Consider the following 11,294-nt stretch of genomic DNA (forward strand, 5'->3'; position numbering starts at 1 on the left):
AAGAAATTTGGTTCCGATCCATACCATGGAAAAACACAAGAAAATGCCAGCTTCTCAGAAGCCAAAAGACTGAACGTTTGCCAAGAGGCTAAAAATAAGCCAAAGAGGGCTATATTTAAAGACACATACTAATAAATGCCTCTGTCCTTGATTAAACTGCAACTTCCAGAAAAGCACTATTTTCCAGCAGTTTGGTGGGAGCTTTGACAGCAGGAGAATAAACACTAAACCCAAAGCTTTCAACACATTTTAAACCAACCACCTCGTGGCTGGAGCTGTGCCGGAGTCGGTGCCGTCCTGCCGACAGCAGCGGCAAACCGGGGGCTTGCTGGAGCAGAAAGGATTTCCCTTCCTTCACGCCGTACAGGCCAGATAATGCACTTGCCCGTCACTGTGTGGCTGCAGAAGCTCCTTGACCTCACTAATTCACTTCATTTTGCCTGTTTTCATTCATTCCTTAGAAATAAATCATCCCTTACACGTACATGGGGACTAGAAGTTCCCGCTATGTGGTGCCAGGAGCCAGCCGGGGACGCAGGCAGAGCTCAGATGGAGCCTCTCCCGCACTCCGGGCAAGCCTTACAGAGTGCCAATTACTTCAGCTCTGCATGACAACAACTCCAGCACGCTAACAAAGAAAGTGTTTGCACAGGCAAAACTGTCCGAGACCCCTTGATGAAAGGAAGGGTGCCAGAGCTCGTTAAACAGCATCGTTTAACTTGACAAGTAACCCCTGTTAAAACTACATTGCAAGAACACAGTACATAAATAGAGCTCAGCCATGAATCATAGAAGGGATATCTGGTCTGGTTAAACAAAGCATTATTTTAATTTCAAGATTTTATAAATACATATTTACAAAAGGAAGGTATCAATCCAAAGAGTTAAACAAATGTACAGCTCCCAAGTATCGCTCCAGTACAGGGAGAGAAATCCTCTTAACACAATCCCACAATTTACAATAGCCATTATTCAAAAGGAAACCACATTCTTAATTTAAAATACCTCATCTGAAGTTTACAATATCCGCCGCTACGAAAGGACAATCTGCCTTGAACGGAAGTACACAACGAGAAGGATCCGGCCCCTTTCACATAGCTTTTCATGCACCACTTTCTGCTGTCTAAGCGAACGCCGGCAGCCAACATTTCATGGTCCTACAAAAGGCTTTTTCCCAGCCCAGAGACTCCTTGGGGAGCAGGGCTTGAGGACAGCACACTGCATGGATTCAGGAAACGTAAAACCCTGTCGGTCACGTTCCCCACAACCCTGTGCCGAGGGGCTGGTGACCACAGATCACATCACCCTACATCCTCCTGCCCAGAAACAAGGACCCAAGGCAGGAAACGCGCACTGCGCAGTGCCGACGCGACGCCAGATGGCATTGCTTTAACAGCATCAGGCAGACAACTACTGCTCTCACGCTCACTCTGCCTCTGAAACTGTGCCTGCAGCCTTCCTCGGAACTTGGTTTTACTCTTGCTGCGGTCTCCACAAAGATGCAGGCCTACGGGTAAAAAAGGGACCTCCCATAAATCCAGGGGGTTAAGATGTTACTGAGACCTCCAAGAATGCTTCAGATAAATAAAGGACCGCAGCTGCTCAGAAGTCATTTTCTGCAGTTCCCACGATAATCTTCCCTCTAAGCCAACAGCAACATTTCCTTTAGATGTCCTTCACTGCAACGTCTCAGCACCATTCAAATCACAGAATGAGAGGGGTGCGGAGCCAAAAGAGCACTATCTAAACTTATAACAGAAGCGGCAACAACCTCCAAGAACAAAACGCAGCAAAGTCCACAACTGAAACTATCTGAGGCACCAACTGCTGGAGGAGTCGGGGGAGTTCTTGGATAACAAGGCTTGGCTTGTGCATGGGTTTTCTGAAGAAGGACGTCCAGCAATTTCCTCTTAATTCATCCAGTAGTTCTAAACCTGAATGAGAGCCACCTAGGATATTTGTTTAATTAAAGTTTAGACAAATTAATTCTAATTAATCAAACTAAAGAAAGGACTGAAACACAAACTGCTAGTGGAAAATCAAATAGAAGTTGCTAGGAGCGTTAACCTGACGTCTTGCACAATTTATTTACTTCTTTTAATTCAGATGTCAACGTATGCAGCTCCCAAATCTCATGGTCAGAGCAACATTCTCTGTTGTCCACTACTGTGAATCCAGGCTGGCTTGAGGCTTCCACTGTACTCAGGATGCTGTTTGGTCCTCTTTAGCCACAGTCTGCAGAAGGCAAAGGAAGAAAAGGAGTACAGGAGTACAGAACTGCTATGATTCTGGGGCAAAAAATTAATTTCTTCCAAAGACCGAGACTGGTCTGGGTCTCTGGTTAACCACTGCAGTGGTAAAAGCATTCAGAAGCAAATCCAGCTACAGAAGAGCACAATCCCAGACTGCCAAGAAAGGGTTATCAATCATGCTAATGAGAGTAATTCCAGCAAAGATCTGTGAACCACTTGTGGCAGACAAACCTCCTGTCCCCATGTCCCCATAGTTGTCTGCGTAATATAGGACACTCGGGAAACTTGGTAAAAGCAGAAGTTAAATGACAGTCCAGAAGCGAGACAAGGGAGTCCCCTTACTGCTGCAGGGACCTATGGAGGGGAGAAAACCCAGCGCTGGGGAAGAAAAGGACCTCGAGAAGAGCTGGGTGGAAGTGGGAGAGAATATAAAAGGCAGTGGCAGCCTTTTCGGCCAAGAGCTACGCATGCTGCCGCTGCGCACTGAAGCACAAGGACCAATGCAACTGCCCTCCAGATGGACGGTTTTGTGGCCAGCACAACCTGAAGGGGAAGCAGTGCAACGAAAGGAGTAATTTAGCAATACATTATCCAAGAGCAGTTGCTTGTGAAAAACTTTTGTCACTCTCACCACATTCACTGTGTTCCCTATTCCCAATAAACCAGCCACATTCCAGTAACTTCTATGGCACCAGCAAATAATCTGAGCTCACGATGCGCTGCGAACAAAACTCGATGCCAATAATTAGCAAGTTACTCTGTGACTTTACTAAGGGGGCTCCAATTCACGAGGCAGCAAGATGTGAAGGTTCCCTTCGCAGAACTACAGGTAACAACTTTTTCAGTCTTTCTTTTCAGTAAGGAAGCTGATGGACAAAACCAAATACAACTGGAGGGTTTCCAAAACCCTGGAAATCTTACCTGCCGCAAGAACTGCTTCCCAAGATAGTTGGTCGCCATGCTTGTCAAGTTCTTTCTGCTGCCAACTTTACACCTGATATAACCATAAAGGTTGGCTCCCTGAAGCACCACTCCCATCACAACCACTGCCTAAGAGACAGGAAAATACAGTCACGAATTTACACCACTTTGCCTGTAACGTACAGGATCTGTTACTGCGTTGAGGGAGTCCACTCACCAGCCATTTCACTTTGAAAGAAAAGAGAGCGCTGAAAGCAAATATCACCCAGATCATAGGACAGGTAATTAGACCTAACCAGAAAATTCGGGACTCTGCTTCTGATGAGGTTTTACTCCCTTGCGCTGATACCTAGAAACAGAAAGGACACGGTGATTAACAGGCTGCTCCATTGTATAGATCACACTGTCATTAAAAACAGTCCAGAATCTACAAGTCTCCTGGTTTTTGCCTCCGTGCAGCAGTACTGGGTGCTTTTGAGATCAAGTTCTACATCACAAACATCTTTCTGCAGCAGAAGAAGTTTCCATTTAAGGGACCCTTTTGTTAACTTTCTCTCAGGAGCAATGGAGGCAGCAGCACCGAATCCTGTTGGAAAGCTTGGGGCTAAAAGGCCCCAGTAGGTTTGGGAAACATTACGGTTACTGCGCAGTTCAGTTACAAAGCATAGGAACAGCCGAACGGGTAGTGTTTTCTACCTCCAAGTCACTGCACAGATGACCAGAATTTCATTAATCCTAGCACAGACAGAACTAACTACTGATACTCTTAGGCATCGAAGTAGTTTCTTTTCACGCACAGAGGGCTGATTCACACCACGCTATTGATTTTATAGTCTTTACAGAGCAGAAGATCCCAACAAGCACTCACTTCTTCCTCCAACAGTTAAAAAATCTGGACTGGGTTAACAACTTACAGGTAAATTTACAGCATCACCAGCAGTTCGGCTACCTTTCCCCCTCCTCCGGCAATATGGTCCAGCTTTTCTAAACTAGCATGGTTTTGAGAGAGAAAGTGCCTGTAGTGAGGGCACAAACTCAACTGGAGAAAGGTTTAGATTCAAGTCCCTACACTGCTGCAGACGTCCCAGTGACCGCAGGAAATTATCACCACCTCACTCGAGATCTGCATGCCATTAGGTCCATACAGAGAGAAGAGATGGGGATCAAAGGGGTAAATACGTGATCAGGATACTAGAGACTTGGCAGTAACCATCACGAACACAAAGGCACAGTAATAGCCATGACCAATGCTATATATGTTTCTTCCTACTTCAAATAGTTTTCTAGAGGAGATAAAAGCTACCAAGTTCACACCAGAAAACTTGTAGGCTACTGACATGGAACGGGAACCTTTACTGCATTGTAGGTGGAACTTTTACATTACTTGCATTAAGCCAGATCAAGACATCATGAGAATTTTTAAATAATTCAACAACCAAAAAGCTCATTCAGCAGCCTACATGAAAGAAGCACACGGTCACAGATCTGCGGCTGGAAGTAAATGTCTACATTGCGCAATCTACCATCACAAGCAGAGCCACTAATTACCAGGGGTTTCATAAAACAGAAACAATTAAAAGAAAGAAAAAAAAAAAGGAGGGGGGTATTTACCTTCCTGGCTTCAAATACCCAGTGACTTCTCCCATCATCATCCACTTGGTTCCACCAGCGAAGACCTACCATCAGCCGCCCTGTGACATTCTGAAATAGAAGAATAGCAATGAGCTTTAAATTTTCTGCTAAAAGAAACCATTTGCCAAAGTTCAGCTGTTTAGGTTGCTATTTCCAATGCTGCTCATTTGCCTCACATTTGGTAAAACAAAATTACAAGGCTCGTGTGTCCACAACAATCTATTTTCTAATATTTCCAGTACAACACCAAATTACTGCGAGGTGTATTTCTGGTGATTTGAAAACGAAGCCTGATAATGTGCTACCTTAAAAGAAAACCTAATATATGTTCTCTATTTGATTTTCAGAAAGAAACCAGAGTCAGTATTTCATAACATTTTACAACACATCACGGTACTTGAGGGTATTTTGGGTATCGTTTTGTAGGAAAGGCACAAAGAAGTTACTTTTTTTTTTTGTGTGTGTGACATGAATATCCCTCTCTTCAATTATTCTTATATAGTAAGATGAAGATAACAAAAAGCTTAAGAGGAACTTACCTTTACAGCCCAAAAGTCACACGACAAGAGGAGGATAATTGTCACCATGCAGGCAATGAAGCTGCTAGTTAAGAGCTCACAGAGCAGATAGACAACTATCGCACTGACTCGGAAGAATAAGTGGAAAAATGATGCCACTGGATGCCTGGAATGAAGGACAGTACCGTCACAGCTCTTTCAGACAAGACTGAAGCAATTTCAGAGAAATGCCATTGCCAAGGTGATCTCCCACCAACTCACAGGATAAGGATCAGCATCGTAAGATGAACTCAGCATGCAACGACTGCTGAAAATATGGGAAATAAACTGACTGGAAGCTCATTGTAAGGAAGACACATTCTATGCGCAGCCACATCCCACACGCAAACAGAATTTGGGGTGGAAGGGGACAGGGAGTTTTACGGGGTTCAATGTAAGGCAATTTTTATGGGGAAAATTTAAAAAGGTTCTGACAGAGGAAAGATCCTCTGAAGGAAAAAAATCACATTTCTCAACACAGCAGACTTGCTCTTCTTTCTGATTTCTGCAGTTTCCGGGTCAGAAACGCGCAGTATAGAGCACAGGTCGCCACAGCACCTGCGCACGCATGCTGCTCTGTGGCAGGAGTTTGGGCAGAACAAGGAAGGAGGCGGCTGGACTAACTACGTTGGGACGTGGCAGGCAGCAGGGCAGCACCAAACGTACTTGAGAACAGAGACGGGGAAGGGGGGCAGAGAGAACGGACGAGCCCAGAACCAGCACTCAGCGCGGTGAGAACCTCCCGTTACGCAGTCATTGCATCAGTGCAGATCCCTTACACACACGAAGACAAACACATATGAAACGTGAGGGCACCCAGAAGTGTGAAGGCACAGACCTACAAATTCCAACTGAGCTTCTGGACCTGGCACGCTCCGTTATCCAGAATCACTCTCCGTTCTCTCTAGTCAAACCGAGAAGGTATTTGCCGTCTCATGTGCTGATGGCACATGGCAGTCCCTCCTTCCTTCCTCACACTTCCACCTAGGACTCATCTAGAAACTCTATGGCCACTGACCTTATTTTTGACTTTTTTGATCTCCTGGATACATCATCATCTGCATCAAAGAGAGACACGTCCTCAATGTCATCACTGCTGTCCTAAAGCGAGGAACAGATGCAAAGAGTTACAGGAGAAAAAAGAATCCGGTCTCAGCTTCAGGCAGGGACGGTCGTGACTACCCAGAACGTTACAGTGGCACCTTAAGATCAAAATAAATTTGGGAAGAACATGAAGATTTAGCCACGCACAAAAGAAAAAATGCAGTAACTGGATCCTGACTAGGAAATGTTTTGATTTGCGCTTCGTGTGAGAACTACGGGCGCTCACGGTGCGAGTCCAAGGCCCTTCCTGCACCCCAGGCCCGCAGAGCCCGGGGCCTTCCGCTCCTCTCCTCAGGGAGCTCCTTACCTCACACAAAGCTACTGCTACGTCAGGCACAGCCTGGCGTCCTCCTGCGTTTTAGTGAACGCACTGGTGACGGAACTGGAATCCGCTCCTTTCACAGACGGGGCTCGCCGCTGTTGCGGGCCCTGCAGAAACGTGACGCCAACAAGCGCAGGACTCGCCCCCTTTGCCCAGCGCTGCCCCGCGCTACGGAACAGCGGCCTGAGGGGGGGGTGGTGGTGGTGGTGGTGGTGAGAGGGGGTGTCCCCCAAAATTTTAACCCGTTCCCGGGGGTTTTGCGGGGCGCCCAGCGCGCTGCCGGGGCTGCAGGCCTATGACGGCAGAAGGCGCCGGTCTATCTCGCAGCCCCGGTGCCCGGACGCCGCCACCGCCGCCCCGCTCCCGGCTGCCCGCCCCCGGCCCCGAGGCCCCCGGCCCGGCGGGAGCCCCCTCACCTGCCGTAGCATGGTCGCAGCCCCCTCACTTCCGCCTGGTCGTTCTACGTCACCGCCGCGGGCCAATCCCGGTGCGCGCCGCACCTCCCCTCCTTCCTCGCGCGCGCGCGCTGGGGGTGGGTGTGACGGAGAGTGAGACGTGGCCGCGCTCCTCCCTCCCCGCCCGCCACGTACCGCTGATGTCACGGGGCGGTGCGGCCCTTGGGGCCGTTGAGCGGCTGCGGGGCCGTCGGGGAGCGGAGCGGCACCCCCGGCCCCAAGCCCCGGGCCAGGCCGCTGCGGGGCCGCCCCCCGGGAAGAGGCTCCGGCCTGAGCCGCGAACACGTCACACCCAGAGTCGATGCCATGTGGAAACACGTCACACCCAGAGTCGATGTCAAGTGGAGTCAGAGGGAGAGCTTGAAGAGGATAAATGCCTTTTCTGAGCTCACCTTTCCTCCCCTCTCGCCCCCCTGAAACCCCCGCCTGAGGAGCGGGCGCCCGCACAGAGCCGGGGTTCGGGCTTTGGCCCCCAGCCCTTCCCACCGGGCCCCGGAGCGTCCGCGCCGACTGACACGGCGGGATCTGTTCGGCAGGAGCCACCGGCACCCACCGCCCGCCTCTTCTCAGCGGCCCCATCAATCTCTGCGCCAGGCACAGGTCAAAAAAAATAATAAACAACTGGATGTCTAGAAAACGCGATGGAAACAGCTCGAAGTAGAATAACACCCTCAGATCGGTATTTTTAGAACATCAGGAAAGACGGAGCAGCTGCGCTGCTTGGGGCAGTTTGAAGCTTCAATTTTTACAAACTTCACAGAAAGGTGCGGAGCTACAGGGAGAAAAAAGTGCAAGTTGACAGTGCCTTGATTTTAAAATCGCTCATGACAGCGTGAGCGTACACGAGGAGCAAAACCTGAGGATCCGTCAGCAGCTGCAAGATCGGTCGCGCTCCAAGGAAACCATCTGCAAACAGCTCATCTGAGCCGCGCTGCCCAACGGTTTCTGTACGTGAACAGTTTATAAAACAGCCATTAGGGAAGAAATGAATAAACTCCCGCTTCATTTATGAAGGAAGACAGCAAATTTAACTACGCGGTTACTCCTTCCAGTTGCTTGTCCATCTGTTTTGGCGAGCGCAAAGGAGCAAAGAGGTTGTCCTGCAGTGAGGCACAGCGTTGTTTTAGTACCTGCCGCCTGTTTGAAGGATTGCGACTTGATCCTATCTGACGGAAAAAGGGGCTCCCCCTTCCCCATCACTCTCACCATAGCTGGTTCCAGCCATGACTGCTCACCGGGTGGATCTGGCAGCCGCCCTATTGAAGGACTACTACCTCTTTAGCTCAGGTTTAGTTATTCTGGAGACTAACTCATCCTTTGGTGTATTCATATGCCTTAAAAGAGCTTTCAGACCTCTGAGACTATGACCTTATACCAAGTTGTACATCAAAGCAAGGATGTAGAAATCCAGAGCTCTTTAAGGACACAAAAGTCTCTAACTCAGCTGTCCCAGGAGTACTCGGAGCTGGTTTGGTACCTCATCTGCAAAGGGGACCTGTGTGAGCTCTGCTTTAGCCCTAGCACACATCACTACCAGTAGTCCCTAGTTTTTAGTTAAAAATGTCATCTTCTAAAGCAGTAACTTGGAAGCATATGAAGTGCTGGTACCAATGGTACATTCTCTTTAGACAATCTTCCCTGTGGTTTCTCTGCAAAATTAAAAGCTGGTTGTAGCATGGGGTAAGAGATATCGCAGAGGTTACCATCAGTGTTGCTGCACCACAGTTACTATGTTGTTGAAGAAAAAAAAAAAATTCTTGGGACCCTTGAAGATAACACAGCACCAGTGGCTAAGCTCTACGTTAAACTACCAGAAGGTAAAACAGAGCAAAAAAAAAAGTCAACCAAAAATTCTGCTGAAAAACCTCTGAAGGAAACAGGCGCCTGTTTGGGTTTGTTGGGATTTTTTCCATTTTAAAGCATATGGCCAAGCATTTACTTTGAGGACAAAGAAAAAAAAAACACCCAAAGAAAACATTATGCTTTATTATTTTGTGATCAATACAGCGTTTTCACGGGCAGCATTTCCTCCCAGGTGACCCCGAGGTGTTGTCCCATACCAGGGACAGGACCCGCTCCGAGCTTCCACCTCGTTCAGTTGCTGCTGTTGGACAAAGCTCCCTTGGGCCCTCTGGGCACTTCCACCTCTCCAGGGAAATTCCCCCAGCAGGCAGGCAGCCGCCCCGGGCTCAGATTCACGCGTGCCGCAGGGATAACATCCCGCTCGCCTAGAGAGAGCTCTGGTATCTGCTAGTGCCGTGACACAGCCCTCCCTCTCGTGACTTGGTGAGAAACTGTACTGGATTCAAATTAACACTTTTTTTTCCTATATAACACCTGAAAAACCACAATAGAGAGGCACCACAGAAACAAGCAATTATGCAGGAAGTCAAAAAATTTAATATTCTTTATACAAAGACCTGGCTGTTTAATGATCTCTCTTACACATCTTTAATTTTTTTTTTTTTTTTAATTTAGAAAGGGCAGATGTAGAGTTATTAGAATCACCACCAACTTCAATCTGTGTGGTGGTTTTGCATGGCAAGGTTTTGGTAGCGGGGGGGCTACAGGGGTGGCTTCTGTGAGAAGCTGCCAGAAGCTTCCCCTGTGTCTGATAGAGCCGATGCCAGCTGGCTACAAGACGGACCCGCCGCTGGCCAAGGCCAAGCCAATCAGCGCCTCTGTGAGAACATATTTAAGAAAGAGAAAAAACAGTTAGAGAGTGCTTTTGCAGCCAGAGAGAGGAGAGAGAAGATGTAAGAACATCGGCAGACACCCAGGTCAGTGCAGAAGGAGGGGCAGGAGGTGCTCCAGGCGCCGGAGCAGAGATCCCCCTGCAGCCCGTGGTGAAGACCATGGTGAAGCAGGCTGTCCCCCTGCAGCCCATGGAGGGAGGATGAGGGGGTGTAGAGATTCCACCTGCAGCCCGTGGAGGACCCCACGCCGGAGCAGGTGGAGGCACCTGAAGGAGGCTGTGACCCCGTGGGAAGCCCACGCTGGAGCAAGCTCCTGGCAGGACCTGTGGCCCCGTGGAGAGAGGAGCCCACGCCAGAGCAGGTTTGCTGGCAGGACTTGTGACCCCATGGGGGACCCACGCTGGAGTAGTTTGCTCCTGAAGGTCTGCACCCCGTGGGAGGGACCCACGGTAGAGCAGTTCGTGAAGGACTGTAGCCCGTGGGAAGGACTCACGTTGGAGAAGTTGGTGAAGGACTGTCTCCTGTGAGAGGGACCCCAGGCTGGAGCAGGGGAACGATGAGAGGAGTCCTCCCCCTGAGGATGAAGAAGCGGCAGAAACACCGTGTGATGAACTGACCGTAACCCCCACTCCCCGTCCCCCTGTGCCGCTGAGGGGGGGACGGAGGTTGAAGCCGGGAGTGAAGTTGAGCCCGGGAAGATGGGAGGGGTGGGGGGAGGTGTTTTTAAGATTTGGTTTTATTTCTCATTCCTCTACTCTGTTTTGCTTAGTAATAAATAAGATGAATTCCCTCTCTGAGTTCGGTCTGTTTTGCTCGTGATGATAATTAGAGAATGATCTCTCCCTGTCCTTATCTCAACCCGTAAGGGTTTTTTTCGTTATACTTTTTCTCCCCTGTCTAATGAAAGAGGGGAGTGACAGAGCGGCTCTGGTGGGCACCTGGCCCCCAGCCAGGGTCAACCCACCACAGTCTGATACACACGATCTAATCTCACGGTGCATGATCCAGCCACGAGGAAGTAAAATGTCCTTTCATGTCAATACTGCCTGCATACAGGTGTGTTTTCACGTCACTATAAAGACGATATCAAAAAGCCCATTTTGCTTGCCTAATTACCGAATGCATTTTATGTGCTCACTTAAGCCAGTATGCCATTTCCCAGGCAATCCAAAGCTGTTACCGATAAACACAATACTATATAAAAGCTTAATTTAATTATACCTTTGCTGTTGCTTCTTTTTAATACTGTCTTGCTCGTTTTCTTTTCACCATGTGAAGCACCAAGCACCATTCCTCTGCGGAAATACAGACCCTTCCAGTTATAACCAAGACTCAGGTGAAAACATGTTTTGTTC

At 48.7% G+C, this 11,294-nt stretch overlaps 1 protein-coding gene across 2 annotated transcripts; it reads right to left on the bottom strand.

Annotated features, from left to right (window-relative positions):
* Positions 1–805: 805 nt before the first annotated feature.
* Positions 806–7,360, bottom strand: TVP23C (trans-golgi network vesicle protein 23 homolog C). 2 transcript variants are annotated; one of them, XM_075771077.1, is made up of 7 exons: positions 7,205–7,360; positions 6,381–6,463; positions 5,345–5,489; positions 4,785–4,874; positions 3,391–3,522; positions 3,174–3,302; positions 806–2,235 (listed from the first exon to the last, which is right to left on the bottom strand). In XM_075771077.1, exons 1-7 carry the CDS (start codon positions 7,214–7,216, stop codon positions 2,203–2,205), a joined length of 624 nt encoding a protein of 207 aa, XP_075627192.1. In that variant the 5' UTR covers positions 7,217–7,360; the 3' UTR covers positions 806–2,202. The 2 variants fall into 2 exon arrangements, with proteins under 2 accessions (XP_075627192.1, XP_075627193.1); XM_075771078.1 differs by lacking the exon at positions 7,205–7,360 and adding an exon at positions 6,774–6,945.
* Between the last annotated feature and the right edge of the window lie 3,934 nt (positions 7,361–11,294).

Source organism: Balearica regulorum, chromosome 18, assembly GCF_011004875.1.
Source record: "Balearica regulorum gibbericeps isolate bBalReg1 chromosome 18, bBalReg1.pri, whole genome shotgun sequence".
NCBI classification, from domain to species: domain Eukaryota; kingdom Metazoa; phylum Chordata; class Aves; order Gruiformes; family Gruidae; genus Balearica; species Balearica regulorum.